The 18,545-nt window shown below is 35.9% G+C and overlaps 1 protein-coding gene across 1 annotated transcript in view; it reads left to right on the forward strand.

The window, feature by feature from the left end:
• LOC140154991 (mediator of RNA polymerase II transcription subunit 13-like) overlaps nt 1–18,545 on the forward strand; it is an 87,410-nt gene that overhangs the window by 31,632 nt on the left and 37,233 nt on the right. Inside the window, 5 exon segments of the mRNA XM_072177659.1 lie at nt 4,112–4,196; nt 6,330–6,416; nt 16,097–16,242; nt 16,877–17,102; nt 17,104–17,135. Coding sequence (XP_072033760.1) covers nt 4,112–4,196; nt 6,330–6,416; nt 16,097–16,242; nt 16,877–17,102; nt 17,104–17,135 — 576 coding nt within the window.

Raw genomic sequence — 18,545 nt, forward strand, 5'->3', positions numbered from 1 at the left:
GGTCAGGTAGATCACTTGAAAAAGTAGTAGTATACAATGTAGCCCTCCAGGTTAAGGCAAAAAGTTAAAATGGCTAAAATTGAAAAAATACAGCTCTTGCCATCTCAAAAACCCCTGGGGTGAAATTTTTCGAAAGGGGGAGCAGTTTATTTGAGTCAAATTGTCAATAAAAAGTTTCAAAATAGACATAATATGGTAATACATGTATGCAACAATTGCAGAAAAGTTTTTATGCATTATGGTTAATTTGAATCTGCAGAAACAACAATTTGTCATTTTCCTGTAGCCCTAATTTGTAAGATTCATTTTAGTAGCAATCATTTTCTTTGATGTATTATATGATGAGCAGAGGTGATGAACAGGTAGGGAAATTATGTTCACAAGTCAAGTCAACCTGAGATTGGTAAGGAAGTTTTGGTACTACAGTTTACACTTTCACTGATACGTCAAATCCTTTAAGTTTAAGTATAAAATGTAGTTCCGTACAGAAATGATTGTTACACGGAAGTTATGTAATTGTGAGTCATAACATACAGATATTAAGAGGGAAATGGTAAAAGGAACATGATTTAGGCCTACTTTTGCATTGGGTGGTTCATTACATTGCATTGCAGTCAGTGAGCGTTCATAGTGTCATGGATTTGGTCATGTGCCAGACTCTTCCTCTTGGTGTATTTGTGTCATGATCATGTCACCCACCTCTCCACAGCTTGTATTACATGCCAAAGTTCATTAACCCTTTACAGTTAGTATCAGACTGAAATTTTACTTCTAGAATAGGGTGATAAAACAGATAACATGAGTGTCTAGAAGTAATTGTCAAGGTTAAAATGAACCGATGTCAGTAGTTATGAATATTTTGCCATTGAGGCCTTTTTTCCGCTGGTATATTGGGCTGAAGTCCTTAGGCGCGTGAAAGTCGATTCCGAGTTTATCGTCCTCCGCCCGCGTCACTTTTTGGACACCAAAAACACCCGCGTCAAATTTTCAAAAATGCCAAAATAATTCATTATTTTCAAAGTATCAGTGTTTTCACCAGTTTTAGCAATTGGAAGAACATATATTTTTGTTTGTAAAACATATAAATTTATAACTTGGAACCAAAACCAGGCTCTTTTCTAACTTTTCTAGTCCCTACCCATATAAAAACATGTTTATAAATAACATGTATGAGTGTGGCTTTAAATCAACACGCACTTGAGGTCAATAATGAAATCTGATGAAATAATGAAAAATTAAAAATGAAAAAGTCACCTCACCAACCTGGGAAAAAAAAAGGGACGATAAACTCGGAATTGACTTTCATGGGCCTTATCAAATTTTCTTTTTGATGTCTTGATTAGCCTACAATGTAACTTCGGGCTCAAACGTATTCTGAATTTTCATTCAGTTAAATATATTTGTAACCAGTGTAACAACAGAGCGACCATTTTGAGAGTAAAATGCGCGTGCCAGTTTTTGAATTTTACCAAAATGCGTGATTTTTGGATAGGTGAATCGACTTCAGATATTCTAGGATAGGTAGGCCATGGTAGAACCTCCTGTCGTATTTTTTGGGTCAATTTAGCATACGATTTATTGTTTATGATAATATTTTTTATACCTCCACCACGAGGCATACTGTTTTTGCATTGTCTGTGCTTCGGTACGTACGTCCCTGCGTATGCTGTGTTGTTGGTTACAATTTGGTCTCATGAACAGTTTAAATCGTATTGCAACCAAACTGGGGTCAATGGGGGTCATAGCTGTACTATGGAAACCCACATCTATTGGTGGTGTTCAAGGTCATATACTGAGGTCAAAGGTCATTTGAGGTCAACTTGTAAAATACCAATGATCTGGTACATGGCGGCTAAAGGCGGTAAATTTGAAATTGAGATAAAGGCAAAAATATGGAGAAAAAATAAATAAAATAGGCCTACATTAGAAAATTGACATCACAAAACTTGGTAACTAATAGAACTAAGTATGCTAGACCTTTGGTGCTTTCACTTTTCAGTACATGATAGCCTATTAAATGTTTGTATACAAGGTATAATTATAGTAACTCAATTTTCAAAAATGCATCCTTTGGCTTCCGTGATTCAGATTGTGTCACGATTACAGCTGTCCCTGCACAATGTTTTGCGATACACAGACTTTTATTACAATTTAAAATTATTATTATTATATTGGTAGAAACCAGTGTTTGGATAAAAAGGATCACTTGGAATTTTGAATGATATGTACAAGTAGCATAATCCTTTTTGTTATTAAAAAGTAGGTGATACCAAATCCAATTTACATCCAATTATTACTAAGTTCAAGTGTGTTACAGTAATTGTATTAATTATGGACAGTTAATGCGCATCTTATATTTGCGTAACCACAGAGCAAGGTCACCGTGGTTTTTAGTTTCATTATCATCATCCTTTTATCCCCAAGGCGTACTAGTTGATTACAAATTCATGTTGCCATGGTTACTTCACAAGGTGTATTGATTTAACTGGCATGTAGATCATTTTCTACAAGCTGTGGATGCTGTTGATTTTGCACCAGTGAGTTGTTGGGTCATCGACATACATCTCATCTGTGACCTTACATCAATAGCTCTAGATTTTCATGCTACTTGATATTGAACAAAATTTAAATAGGTTTGAAAAAGGATATTAATAGTATAGAGATCAGAGCTGACCAGTTGAGATTTTAGAATACCTGTAAAGATTACATCTGTCAACTATTCAAAACATAACAAACCGATACTGGGGGCTTCCAAATTGCAATCACTTAGACATACATGTACAATACATAATGGATTATGTATAGGCCTAAGTTGTGTTTGACTGTTTTAAGTAATTATTTTTCATTAAATATTTTTCTGAATAATACATACGTATAAAGTGTCTAAAGATCACTATCACATACAAAGAAAAAGAAAGCGGTAATCGGATTAAGATTATATAACATTAACATTTTGTGAAGATTTAATTTTAGTACCTCCATGGTTACAAATAGGGATCAAGTTTTAAGGCGCGCAAGTGCGATCACACACCATCGTTTGCACACCTTAAATAGCCTGTCCCAGTGTGATTTATAGCACACCTCAATTCCTAAATTTCTTATAGAGTGCAATTTAATAGCACACCTAACAGCCTGCCTTTTTAAAAGTGCGATTTAAAGCATGCCTGTTATTTTCAGAACTCAACCCCTGTTACGTGAATACAACAATTTTGTAGGCCTAATGATGAACAGGGTTTATCAGATCTGCAAAGAATAATTGTTTCCAGGTAAATGTGTAGGAAAAGTGACACACAAGTCATGCAGGAGGGTATTTGGAGGGAAAAGAAATGAAGGAAAAGGACAAAGAAATGCATTAAAATGGTTGGAAATGTGTAATTTTAGAGGGAAATTATGTGCAAACATTTGTACACACAGCTAATTTGTTGGCAGTTATGGCCAAACAGACACATGTATTGACATTTTAAACCACTGAACAGACCACATTGACCTGTTTAGGATAAGTCTATTTTCCCCTCTGTTGAACACTATTATATACATCGGATTGTTTAGTATACTAGTGTACTTACTGAATTGTTTTGTAGGGACTTGAATACATATAATGCTGGTTGCTGGATTTGATTCCTGCACTGCACGTTTTAACATTCTGTGATTTATATGAACCTTGGCTCAACCACAACTGCAATCTGGGGGAAAAGTGTGCTGAAATAATTAGATGCCCAACATTCCATGTACCTATGAATGTTATGGCATGCATATTACTGTCCCACAAAACTGTGTGAGTACCCTTCATTATCTACTTATCCCTCCCTCCTACCTGTTACCATTTTGAGATCTACATGTACCAACTCTTGTGAGAACGTTAACATTTATGAGAGGACTTTATTTGAGAACTTCATTGTCAATTCTGTGAAAGAGGTTTATAAATGATGAAGACAATCAACATTGGTTTATTAATCAGTTTTGTGTATGATAATATAATATTAATAATATTGAGAGGAATTTTGTGTGACATAATTGTGATTGTTTCCTAATGAATGTTTTTATGTTCTCATTTTAATCTTTCTGAACACTTGACTCAATATGCATTTCTGTCTTGTATTTCAATTTGCAGAATCCTCAACTGGTTCTTGGGACGGCGGTTTATCTTATGAATGCAGGACATTACTATTTAAAGCTCTACATAATTTAATTGAAAGGTATGTATGATGCAGATCCACATCCATGCAGTGGAACTTGTAAACACAACTTGCTCTCCCTCTTGCCAATAGAACTGACAAGTTCTTAACAGTTCCATAAGCCAATGTGAAGCATTTCTTTCCTATGTATAACATTGTAATGGCAGTTCATAAATTGTGAGCCAATGTGGATAAATATGTATGCTTTTGTGGAAGCTGTCAACAAGATCTATAAGAGTAAAGGAACCCATCGAAAATAGAACAAGCATTGCTAAATTTACATATTACTACTACTAAGAACATTTGGTTTCAATATTTATGTTATAAAAGATATGGTCGCATGTCATAAGTTGGGTATGCAAAAAGGGTGGAGGGATTACACTTTTCTGAAAATTGCGATACAAAATTGATTGCCTTTCCGTAACCCCATATCCTACAGCAGTGGTTGATACCTCATTTTAAGCCTAATTTTATACTCTTTCAGTCTACTGAAGCATATAATTATACATTATTCAGTAAAAAAATCACATCAGTTGAAATGAAAAATGCCAGGGGTGGAGGAGCAGGCGGATGTGGAGCAGGCGGATGCGGGAGTGTGTGCATAGGGCCTATGTGAAAATTCACATGTCAGCATGTCAAAACTACTGGTTACTTTTTCAAATCTAGTGAGGGAATGATGTATTGACAGCTGTGAATGTTGAATTTATACAACTAAAACAATTACCGACTACTTAAGGGCACTACACCCCATGATATATTTTAAGACTAATTTTGCATTTTTCTCAAAAAATAACTACTGGTAAAAAAACCGTTATGTATATTATAGGGGCAAGGAATCCAATTACCTCACTGAAATTTCAGTGATTCAAGATAAGTGGTTCATCTAAATATGTTAAGAAATGAGGTACATTCTATCGGTACCTCGTTTCTTATCATAAATAACGTACTGCTTATATTGAGTCACTGAAATTCCAGTGTAGTAACTGGATTCCTTGCCCCTATAATATACATAACTTTTGTTACCAGTGTGTTATTATTTTTTGAAAAAAAATGAAAAAATAGACACAAATTTATCAAGGGGTGTAGTACCACCTTAAAGGGTATTATGTTCCATTTTTTTTCATTTTTATTTTCATTTTTAATGAAATCCTAGTTGAATTTCAGTATTTTAACAACATGCTAATGTACGTTTCTCTTCTTGATATTCATTTCCTCAATAATAGAATAACCGTCTCGCTAATTACTCGTAAAAATGTTGTTGACCTTCACAATGTAATTAACATACGTACAATTATTTTAAATAGTTCATTTGAAGCATTGATGTATTGAGAACATATCCTCTAATTCTGATGACATTCTTGCATAAAATAAAAATTTTAGAGTCATTTTTGTAATTGAGGTCCGATTTGAGAAAAACACATTTGAAAATTGAGATTTACATAGACACCTGTGTATTAATTAATTAGTAATTAAGCATTATCTCAAAAAATTAAGTATGTGTTAAGGTTAAAAGTTGTGTTAATTATTAGAGGTTGTCAATATATACAACATATCAAAAAATAATTTTTTTGTCATTTTTGACCATGTAATGGAAATTGTACCCAACTTACGACATGCGACCATATCAATTCCCTAAACAATGTTCAAAATGTGTGGATCATTTTCATTGTTAATGTAAAAAGCAATGTACAGAGCTGATGGCACCTTGTACCTGGCACCATACATACAACAATGGGATAGACTACCCGTGTGCATTTTTTTTCCTGACAAAATATACCCGCAGGCACTTTGTATGATAATGGGTCAATCCAGCAACAAGCATGGGCTTCTAGCTCTTTATTCTTAATGCATTGTGAGTAACAGCGGGCTGGTGAAGGACTTGTCTTGGTTTCCCTAACAGGTCCTTGCTATAAGGCCTCACTGATGGCATACATGTGCATGAAGGTCCCTCCTTGTCTAAGGAAGGTTTTGTACAATAAAAGTAAGATTAGAGTCTTAGAATAAGATGTCTGGGATGAACATACATTAATGTTGAATAACTGTAACCTCTAAAGTAGATATAGAAGAACAGTGGAATATTATGATTTGTTTTGGATGAGTTTAACATATCCCATTCCCTTGCATATTTTCTTCTTCCCCTTTTCTTCCTCCCAGGTGTCTTCTTAGTTCTAATTATGTTCGCCTTGGAAGGTGGTTCATCCGACCTTACGATGGGATCCCTCATCCAGGAGAAAATTTCAGGTGAGTTTGAGATGAATGCATATAATTGAAGACCGAATTGAAAAGCCTAGTTGCGTAATACGTATGATGTGACCAATCACATTGTGCCTTTGCCCTGACGTCAGGCGCAAACGAGTCTTTTTAATTCGGTCTTCAATTATAGCATATTTAGAGATAGAGATGGCAGCATTACCAATCTAAAAGAAAAGTGTAAATTTTGTTCATTTTGACCAATTTCTAAGAAAAAACGAAGTTTTTGACTCGCGTTTTAGTGATGTTTCACCACTACACTAGTGGCGTCATCAGACTGGCAACTCATCACATCTGACTGTTTCCTTTTATGGGTAACAGGAGACACCGTGAGAGGGTGTTTTTCTTAGGAATTGTTCAAATGAACAAAATTTACAGTTGAAATCTACATTCCTAATGAACTTGTTCAAAGAAAAAGGGCTAAAAGAAAAGTGTTTGTGACAGGTGACCAAATCTTATCTAGTTTGTCCTAAATTATAAAACTGATACAGTTCCAGCAAAATTAGGATGAAAACAAAGTTTTTCACTGAAAACCCAGTCAATTTGCAACTCTAGATGCTGGAGTTCTGGGTTTAGATGGGTTTTTGAAATCTAACCCAACCTTGTGATTTTCAACATCAAAATGGTTGAATTGAATCAGATCAGATCAGATCAGATCACTTGTTACAAGGTGCAGCTTTGCTTGGAGCAAGTTTTTCACTGTCATTCTACAGTTAAATTGTATGGTATGTGTCACAGTCAAGTCACAATCATGGTAGACTAACCTGATTTTGTATACGTCGCTTTAGTCACCATCTCCTCACAGTAATACGTAGGCCTGGTAGATTTGCCAAGAATAGACAGTCAAAGTGGATATCCTACTTTGCTAAGAGCAGACACACAGTGGACAGATACTAATCACACATACTTCCTGCAATGGTCAGATTGTGGCCAGACATTGAACGGTCACTTGGCAGACATGAAGGTAACATGGAAAGTTACACCAGTGAAGGTCTAGCATATTAAGAAGACAGCTATTACAAGTGCACATCACCAACTCTTTGCGATGCCAAAAAAAATACTATTGTTTCTGTTTTTTTGTTTTTGGTGTTCCTTGGTATAGCCGCCATAATTATATCCTTCGACGTGGAAGTTGAATATGATTATGTTAGAAAGCGTGACAAATATTTGCTAAGATAGTGGTCACTGGTCAAGCATAGAGATCTATTATGGGTCAGGATCCAGACATTCATGGGAATGTGTAATATACCCAGTCAAAGTAATTTGTCATAGTTTGTTCATGTGAATGCTTCAGGTTTGCAAAGTCCTTTCATATTTGCCAACACACACACCCTCTTTATCACCTAAATATAACTAGGCTACACAACTGGATGGCACAATGTCACACGGCTTGTTCAGCCGATATTTCATGACGAGGGATGATCTGAATAGCCAATCAGTATTTTACTTCCACTATGTCAGCAGAACATTTTAAAAGATTTAGAGTATCGTGCTTTGTAAAATTCACCTTATTGTGAAAGAATTTCAAAGTAATGGTCCAAGTATGAAAATAGTGATATTGACATTCTCTAGTGAGTGCAATTGATGTGTGTGTAAACTTGCATTCAAAAAAGTGCTTAATTCCAGATTGATTTCAGACCAAATCATATGAGACATATATTTCTGTATTATTTTTGTGCCTGTCTTTAAAATGAATTTTATTGAAATGAAATACAAATATCATTCATCAACTCGTATCTAGAACTAGCAAGGGGAAATGGGATGAAAGCAGAAAAAAACCCAGATAAAAACAAGGGCTGCAGTCCATTTGCGGTGGGTGTGTGACAGGAGTTTACATACTCGCTATGCATTAGCGACATGCTCGATTCCACGTATACATTTCAAATTACATAATATTGCCATCTCCTTAGCACTACAACTTGTACATTTGTATGACAACATCACAAAAAATGGAACCCCTGAATGATGAGAATGAGCTAGAGGTGTATAAATATCTTTTGCCCAGCACTGCATGTCATGTTACAGGAGACTAGCTGGCTGACTGACTGGCAATATGTCAACTCTTAAGGTGCAGTTAAATATTTCAGCTCTGTGATGTTCCATTGATTAGATACAGATTGGCATCAGGGTCTTAGCTAGAAATTGAGGGTTGCCCGTCATTTGAATAAAATTGTCTGTCCTAATTTGACCTTTAAAACATTTATCAGACATCTATAGCCAATTGGGGGGTTCAAATATGTGCTGATATGGCCTTCTCCTACAAATTTGGTCTACTTAAAAGGTCAATTAGTTTCTCAAAACATAAAATTTATAATATACCATCTGTCAAAGGCATTAATTTTGCCCGTCCCAGGAGTAAACTCCCCGTCTGAAATGACGGCCAGACGGGTGGCTAGCTAAGACCCTGATTGGCATACAATACAATCCATCTCAAAAGAGTGCAAACAGAATTTTCTTCTATAGTAGATCTTTGAAATGAAGTATAGGTCTGCTTGGGAAAAGTAGGAAAAATGTCTCAGAAATTGATGACAGGTATTGGTGACCGTGACATGAAAGCATTAAAGCTATTAAGGGTAAATAAATTAATCATCAAGTCGTAACATTGCTCTAATCGTATCATATTTAGTTCTACTAAAACAAAACAGGCACATCAAAATTGAATATTTATCTGTAGACTCATCAGCTGTAAGCAAACAATATGTGAAAACATTAGTCATTATGTTGTAGAGGCTAAAAAGCTAGAATTAATTTGCAAATCTTACTCACCTGTAATGTTATTGGTAGAAGTGTTACCTTACATGCCTACAGACAGTGGGTGTCTTCTTTGTAAATATTAAATACGAACCTTACGTGTGAAACATTCACATCCATGTAAGTTTTATTCCAGTTAGAATAACATGAAATGCATATAATGTCATAGGGGTGGGGTGAAATAGGAACAATATTACCATGACTGGGAAAGAGTGAAAAATTCAAATCTTGTTCCAATGCAGTTTTCACTTTCTGATATTTTTGTCTTCATTAACCATAACCGAGCCAAACATCAAAAAGGCTTAAGCAACTGCAAGCGCATGCATCCCATGTGATGCGATTGCATCATCATGCAAAGACACATATGGGCACACTTTACGCCCAATATTTATTGGTCTCGCTATGAGTTTTAAAATACTTTAAAACTCATAGCTCGACCAATAAATATGGGCTCAATCGATCCAATTTTATATCAAACTTGGGCAGGGGTAGCACTAGGTTTTAAAACCAGGGCTTTTGAAAACCCCTGAACCCCCAGAAATCACTTCTAAACCCCTACCATCATGCTAATTTTAAAAACCCTAACCCTGACCCTAAAACTAAAATAATTCAAACCCTTAAAAACTGTAAGTTCTGAAAAATTACGATCACAAATTATAGATGATCAATTTCTGTTAAAATTGGAGCATTTCATTTTAAATATTACATGTATATTTACTGATTCTGTGAAAAATTCTATTTTAGGAAGCTAGATCTGACAATCTCTGTTGCCATGACAACATGTTAAGAGTCAAAGAGATAACGATTAAAACAATTGAGTAGCAATCTTGCCTTAAAAAGTCAACCATTCAAAATTTGACACTACCATTTATACAATGAAATTAAATATGTAAGTATCATGAGCACAAAACATTCAAAAACAAATATTTTAATATATTGTTCATTTTTTAATTGCTTGTCTCATTGTCTTTTATTGAGCAGTTCAGAATAATTATCAAATTTATGATGGAATACCTTTGATTATACTGCAAATGTCAAGAAAGCAAAAAATTATTTGATATCAGAAGGACATTCCTCATTTTCAGAATGCAATTTGATGTGTCTGTGTCCACAAAAATACTGTGAAAACATTGCTATCTGATCCCTTAACCCTAACCGCCTAGGGGCTTTTTGGCTGACGGGAAGGGAAAGAAGGAAAGAATAAAGAGAGAAAAGAAGGAAAGAAGTTGTTTGCTCTGGGTGGGATTCGAACCCGAGACCCCTCGCATGCCAAGCACTCGGTCGGCGACACTTTGCCACGGTCTTGGGCTTCGCTGGCCAGCGAAACCGTGCCTATATATCACTTAGGGCGATTGCGTCATCACACCACGTGGGATGCATGCACGAACAGCGCATATATCAAGTAGTATTTTGTAGTATTCAGGAGCGTTAGGGTTAAATGAGATCTGCAAAGCTACTACATCAACATGTAAATGTAATTAATGTGTAGGCCTTTATGTGCAGAGATCTTGCGGAAATTGCTGGAATTCTGGAAATTTGACCTACCCCCCACCCCCAAAAAAATCTGCAAAGGTTTTTTTTTGCATTTCTGGAATTGGATGATGATAATTAGTCATAAAAGAGCCAAAAATACTTTTTTTAGGAGGGGGCTGATACTCTGCAGCCTATTCCTGGACAAATCAACCCCAAAAGCTTGATACCAGCATTAAGCCCTTGGCCACCTTTCCAAGGGCCAGATCAATTTTCAGAAAGTGGATATGTTGCCCATTTACAACCCTGTAATGTGACAAACCCAAATTATAAGTAGATAATATAGAAAAACCCTTCAATGTAGAGCCTGTAGAAGTGTAAAATTGTAGATAAATATAATCAGAAAATGTACTTTTATCCAAGGTTGAGAGTAATAACCTGGATAAACTTGTGCTAGTCACGTAGGTCCTGAATAAAATGTGTATGTGTACAAATGTGTGTGTGTGGATATTTTACATATTTAGAATATCAATAGAGAGTGCATTCATTCATGCAGGTTGACCTAGTACTTGGAAACAAGTAATTGCACAAGGCCACTGCCAGACCTTGTGATACAGACCTTGTGTGTGATACAAAATAGTCCCTGCTCACAAATTTAGGATTTTAGGTTGAAAGATCATTTGCTCACAAATTATGGATTTTTAGGTAGAAAGATCATTTGATTTCTTGTTTTAGGATATGATTTTTTTTTCAAGGGAGATCATTAATTGTTTCCATTTAATTGCTGTTTGATAATGAGTAAATTTATTCATGTCATACTTGTATTCCACAATATGCATCATTAAGGTTACAAAATCTGTGTAGCAATTTAATTAAACAAGTTGCTACAAAATCATGCGATTGCAGACTCCAATTAAAGTAAAATAATGATGGAAATCCCATCAGTACAATAAAATTTAATAATGGCCTCCATTTCCTAGTTATATCATTAGCAACACGATGTCTCATTTATAATGAGCACAATCACATGCATGTGATGTACATTTCAACTCTAAAAACATCACATTAGCGCTTTTATAGTTAAATTGTAAAAACTAGCTGGTACTGTGCTATTGTTCTTTTTAATCTATGCCACGGGGGAATGAGGCAGTTATAATGACGATTTGTTGTACAAGGACACATTACAGATGCCTTCCATTCAACGATTGTGTATAGTGATGCGAGAAGCGATTGCTACTTAAACGGGGGCAGTTTATTTATGCATTATTGTGCATGCTATCCAAACGACCACTTGTCCTCAAATCCATACTAAATGGCTGCATTTGTTTTGGCTCCAGAACTCAACATCAGTGGTATTGCATGCTTTCCAATTATGCGACATTTCTGCAGGGTTTTCACTGCGTGAGCTGAGTGTATTCAGAAAATTTACACATTACAAGTCATTAATAAACTAAGATGTTACGGGTCTGTGCTGCTGACAATACGCAGGTTTGACGTATAAGTCATAATTATGACCTGCAGTGCCTGATAGTGCAGGAGAAGCTCTGATGCGTTAGTGAATAATGCTAGCTAGGGTAATCAACATAATTTGTTATAATCATCAATATTAAACAATTAGGAACTCCCTGGGGAAGTTAGTGGGGATTTAATAGTGATGATATGCTTTAGTTTTTTGTTACAATTATATTTTTGAAAATGTAATATTTTGGTGATGTGCCCTGTTTGATATCAGTTATATGGAACAGGTATTGCATCTTTTTAAAATGGTAATAAGATTATGGTATAATTGGCATTGTTAATTGTTATACACCGATTGGCAACCTGGAAATAGTATGAATACCTTTTAATTAATTGGTCATTATCTTTTTCTAAACCAATATCTTAATTCTAAACAGGTGTCATAAAAGGCAAATTTAATGTTAATATTCAGCTTATTTCAGGAGAAGAAAACCGAAACAAATTGGAACTTGACCCGCACCTCCGAAGTGCGAGTGTGTAATTGTAGTAGCAACTTAATGTAACTGAAAGACGGATGAGAATTGAGAACAGTTGAGGCAGGCTCATAGTGTCTGCAAGATATGATTATGTTGCTCGGCAGACCAAGGGAGCCAGCCAATATTTTGCGTTGATTCATTATTGCACCATTGGTTGGCTGGTCGGTTGGCCGGCCGGCCGCCTCAGCATTACACTTTTGCCTGTATACACATCCATATGCCCAGACCTAACCCACTAGGGTATTAGTGTCTTGTCCTGCTGACAGCATGCAGAGCTTAGTACTCTATACAGGTGACATTAGTCTGACTTGATGAGTCGCTTTTCTTGGCTCGCTCGCTCTCTTTCTCTCATCATTTTGATTACGCTCATCACAATAAATGATGCGGAAGACTTGCAGAACATCTCGTTATAAGTGATGTGAAAAGAATGGAGAAGATGCGCCTTGAAGTTGAAATCCAGTAGCAGAACTAACTATGTTACGAAAAGATATATTGTTGTTCTGAGAGAGATGTGTGGGAATTGGCTTTGGCTTTATGTGTTTTTGTTAAAAGATTAATTACTCTTAATATTAAATAGTTCAGAACATTTTTATGTTCAATATGCCTGTGTATTGTGTGAACTTGAGCTTGTACTATTTTAGTAATAGTTGCATTAGAAATGTAAAAAACAAGCCTTGCACCAGCTTGTCTGCTTTTGCAGATTTAGCAGGACATTGCCAGAAACATGAGGGTGATAATCATCAATAATGATGATTGGAAAAGAATTGTCCTCAATTAGAAACTATATTCTCCCACTCCCGCTTCCCCCCATATTTGTGAATTCTCCTCACTTTCAGGATTTTGATTGCCATGGTATTTGCTTTAAAAAAAACTATTCATATATGGTCAGACTATTTGACATTTAGCCCATCTATCTCCCTGTCTACTTTGGCATACATACATGCGTACATACGTCGTCGTTGTGGAGACACTCATCCGTAAGGGATGAGCATTAAACATAACAAAATCATCATCCGCTTTGATTGCTAGTGGGTCAACACTGAAGTGAGTGTGATATCATGGTGATTATTATTAAGATATGGCTTGTAGATCAGGATGACAACATAATGTGATTAGCTTAGGTTTAAAGTGAGGAGGAAAGTTAGTTTGTCTATGTGCACCAAACCAGCAGCAAATTTGATGTCAAAATTGTGATAATGCAAATATGGAATAAAAGCAAAGATATGTTTGTCAATAAAATTGATTGTGAAATATTAGACCCCGTTTACACAGAGAGAAGTCAACTTCAATTGTGACATCGAATTCAGATTGCCACTAAGGATTAGCATAAATTATTTCTAGATGTGGTGTTTACACGGTAGTCGACTTCAAAACAAATTGTGAATTCAAATTTTATGCCATCACTTGATCCCCGGGACTTGCTCATGCTTCAAATAACCATTATGAAGTCGACTTCTAATTACATGTTCGTTTATACTGCAAAAGTCGAGTTAAGTCATCTTTGAATTCGACAATTGTTGTTCTGGGTCATTTGAAGTCGACTTCTGAAGTCAAGTTCAAAACACGGCGACCTCAAAACCCTGTTTACACACAAATGAAGTTGAGTTCAAAGACGACTTCAGGGGTTTATAAGTATGAATTTTTGATGCAAATTAAATCCCAGAATTGATCCAAAGATCATTGAAAAGAAAAGAGTAAATTGATTCTCATAAATTTTCAGTCCAGTAAATAATTTGCTAGAATCAATTGATTCTCTGGGAAATTTGATTGGTAGCCACTTATGATGCACAAGGTTTGTGGTTCAATCTCTGCTGGGGCATTAATAGACGTAGATAATACCTAGATCGCTAATCATATGGCCGAGCTACCTGGAGGAATGGTGGCTATAAGCATACTAGGAGATGGATGTTTATGTTTGTGACATCGTTTTTTGTCGAAATTATATGTGCCGAAAAATGATGAACATTAGCACTTTTCTTTCCATTACTGTTATATTGTGAAAAACCTGTGGTGTTAGTCCAGTATGTTAGGAAAATATTTAAACTGATGACACCATGTTGACATTGGCTAAATAAGCTGCAATTCACTCGCAAGGGTGGCAGATCTTGTCGCAATTTCACCACTTTAATTTCCACAGATGACTTGACCTTCTAAGGTCATTAAGTAGACTTTCTCGATGTACATGGTGCAAAAATTCTTTTTCAGAATATTCACATTTTTCATTCTAAAAACACACATAATGAAATTTTTTTTTCAATAATATAAAGTGTTAATTTTATACAATTCTAACATAAGAAAAAAAATGTTTAAAAAATATTTTTACCAACATTTTTGTAACAAGTCAAGTTACATGCAGGCATGAGAATTTTCAGGCTTTTGCCTGAATTCAGGCAGTTTTGTTTCCCAAATTTATGCATTTTTATTTATTTTTAGTCTGTTTTGGACCTTTTGGACCTTTTTTAAGGCCGAATTCACACGCTTTTTCAGGCAGATTTCAAAAAAGCCATTCTCATGCCTGTACGTGAGAAAATGTTGAGAAAGGAAGACTGGTTCATAGTGTAATTGAATCAAAAAGAGTTGAGAAGCTGTGTCTGACTGACAATGTTATGTTTGAAGGGCAGCTGTGCGGAATCTTTACCTACATGCAGGATTTGTATGTGATTGTGTGTGTGACCCTTGTTAAATATCGTTAAATTGGGTTCACTGGCTTCCAATGGCTTCAATCAAATTCATGGAAGTCAACCAGGCATATAGTTGGTGATTAAGGTGCTGCTATTGCTGTCAGTTATGAAGTTACTTGCAAAAATGGAAAATGAGCAATACAAATTTGACAGACTAGTAATTGTTTATTTCGCTTACCGGTAACGCTTTCAAGGAACTTCCTCGTCGTCAGCCAAGTAGTGACCGAGGTTAATATAAATCACTTTCATTTTATTAGCACTACGTATGAATCTGCAATTCTATATAGACAATAAAAATATTCACATTACGTCAGCCTGCTGCGCTTTTTGCCTAAGTTATTTTTGTACAAAATATGGTTCAAGCATGCGTTTAAACATATTTATTCACAAATCTTTGCACAAGAACAAATGGTTATGATACAAATGAAAGGGAATAATCCGAAATAACTAGGGTGATTATGTAACTGATGCATACTTGAACCACATTTTGTTCTTTGTTTTAAAAATCACAAAAAAAAATGACTTCGGCAATTAGCGACGATAAGGGTTTTGTAGAATTTGAAATATAAACATTGATTCCATTTCTGAGTGCAGGTCATCAGAGCTACATTAATCACACCTCATTGCTACTTGGAAAACTTAATAGCAATTTGCATGCATTCGTTGAATACTGGAGTCAAATTACCTGCTTTATTAATGCAATTCATATAGAATTTTTCATTTAGTGTGATACATACTAATTTCCTATGTGCTTGTGTTCTACTTTTCTGTACAGTGATCATCTGTCATCATCATTTTCCTTCTTTCTTCATGGGGAGAGTACTGTGTGCGCCAGTGTGGCAACCATGCTTCACCAACCTATTATTAGACTCACATCTGACCATCTTGCCATAGCTCAGGGATCTGCTACTGTATTTCAGGGTAAGTAACAAATCAGGACAGGAAGGGAGTATCGCAGTAAAATGTGCTCTTTGACAACTTAATTTCACCTTTCTAGTGTTGCAAAAAAAGTGTAGTGATTTATAGTGTGCTTCGCACAGGCACACAAGCCTCATCACACTTTATAGTTTACACTTTAACTTGCATCCAGTACCTTGCTCTCTTAATGTTGTTGATGAATTAGTATATATGTGGCATGATCAAGGGAATGAGTCACATGTCGACCCTGGTCAAAAATGATTTTTACATTTGTTTATAAAGAGGACATTTAGAGGTTTCAAAAACTGAAAACCCCATGTTGATACGACTTTCCTTTGTGAAGTTACGTCACTTGATCAATTGCTGAAAACAATATAAAACAAAAGAATTTAAACACTTTCTTTGCCAATATCTCAAAGTCAATATTAGCGACATCCGACTCATTTCCCTTGATCATGTCACATATGTGTATTCTGAGATTATCTTCACCTAGATGGATCTTCAAACCATTACATAACAAGGCTTGTTTAGAAAAGTTTTCTTGATGGACATTGGAAACTTTTTATTGTATATTGTTAAAATTAATACAGAGAAAAAAGTAAATGAAGGAACACCTATGTTGCTTAACTTTCTTTAGTTGTGCTGTTCCCGTATGGCATGAGTGGAGTCCTCACTGGTCATTCCTACAAGGCAGGTCATCAGGTAGCACAGAAGATCATCAATGAATGGAAGCATTTCTACCCTGTTGTCCCAGATGAGATCAAGAAAGAACCATCCTCTGGAGAAGATGGAAATGAAGAACAGGTGAAAGAAGAGGAGAAAGAGACTGAAACACCGCTCCATTGGGGCCACGATTTAGGGATGATGCGTGCCAGCTGTAGTTGAAGTTATGGTTGGTAAGTACATGTAGGCAAACATACAAAATTTTAAATAAAAAAAGAAAGAAAGAAAAGTTATGCTTCAGCAAGGTCCTTTCATACCAAGTCGGTTTGGCGTTTTACAGCGTAAACACAGAAGTGGGGTTTTGATTGGCTAATTGAATCACGTCATCATCATATTGGCACATCATTTGCCAAACAAACTGTGTCAGTGTCGTCACTGTTGTGTGACCCTATATCTACCTCGAGTCACCAGCACTAGCTTTGAAGTTCAGCATGTGCTGCGTTGGCTTAGCATGGTTTCCTGCGTGTACATATGCGGCACGTTGGTTGCATGCGTAAAAGTATGTACACGTACCAGGAAACGCTAAGCTAATGCTGAACACGCTGAACTTCACAGCTAGTGCCGGTGACTCGAGGTAGATATATAGACTATAGTTGTTCTGAAGTAATAATCAGGAAGAGCGGTTGGGCAGGGCGAAAGGACCTTGCCGAATAGTATAGTCTTGAAAACATCTATTCCAATATCAATCGGGTTAGGCTGGTTTCAAATGTATCTGTCCATTCCAATTTTTAATTGACTTGCTGCTCACAGTAGACAGGAAGATAGATTGCCACAAAATAATCCATTTTGAGTATGGCTGTAGCTATGCATGTACCTGTGATGTGGAGAGCAATGTAATGCAAGTGTTACACAGCTGAAACTTCTTATACAAATGGTAATTTCAAGCATTTTATTTCCTTTGTTTTCAAGTTTTCTACATCGGCTCAAAGGGGAGTAGTCACATTTATTCAAGTTTTGAGTTAAATTGCATTGGTTACACTTGACGGCCTTAAACAATAGGAGTGGTGACCGCCATGGGGGGATGAGACTCACTTTTTTGTTCATAACATCTAAATGGAACATATTTTAGGCCTAAAATTTCACTGGGATTATGAGTTATGAGACAAGTATGAGTTTTCTTCCGATTCCAAAATCTCCATTTTGATAGGATAAAGTAGGGGGATGAGTTTAGGAGAGTGCAAAAAGCATCCACTTACAAATAATCCATTAAGTTGGATACAAATTCGTACTGATTTAAAGTGGATTCAAGTCAAGCAGAAATAGGACAGCTTCTCTTTAATCAATATGGAATAGGGGTAAACTTTTCTTTGCACAGCTTCAATTTGTACCAAATAATTTCATGTTGGTGAGGGTTATCATTCAGGACAGTGCTTTGGAACAGCGTTGGCCATAGCCGGTATCCAGGAGCAAAACGCTTTTCTATTTTGGTCACTTTGCTATACAATTTTGGAAATGTGTAGCGATTTTATACCAGATTTATACAGTGAAATGTGCAAATGTAACAAAAATCAAGTAGTGCAAGCTGATAATGCTACGCATAAAAAATGTCTTATGTCCAACGCTGCTTTAGTGAATGGAAGTCA

Source organism: Amphiura filiformis, chromosome 6 (assembly GCF_039555335.1).
Source record: "Amphiura filiformis chromosome 6, Afil_fr2py, whole genome shotgun sequence".
Taxonomy (NCBI): Eukaryota; Metazoa; Echinodermata; class Ophiuroidea; order Amphilepidida; family Amphiuridae; genus Amphiura; species Amphiura filiformis.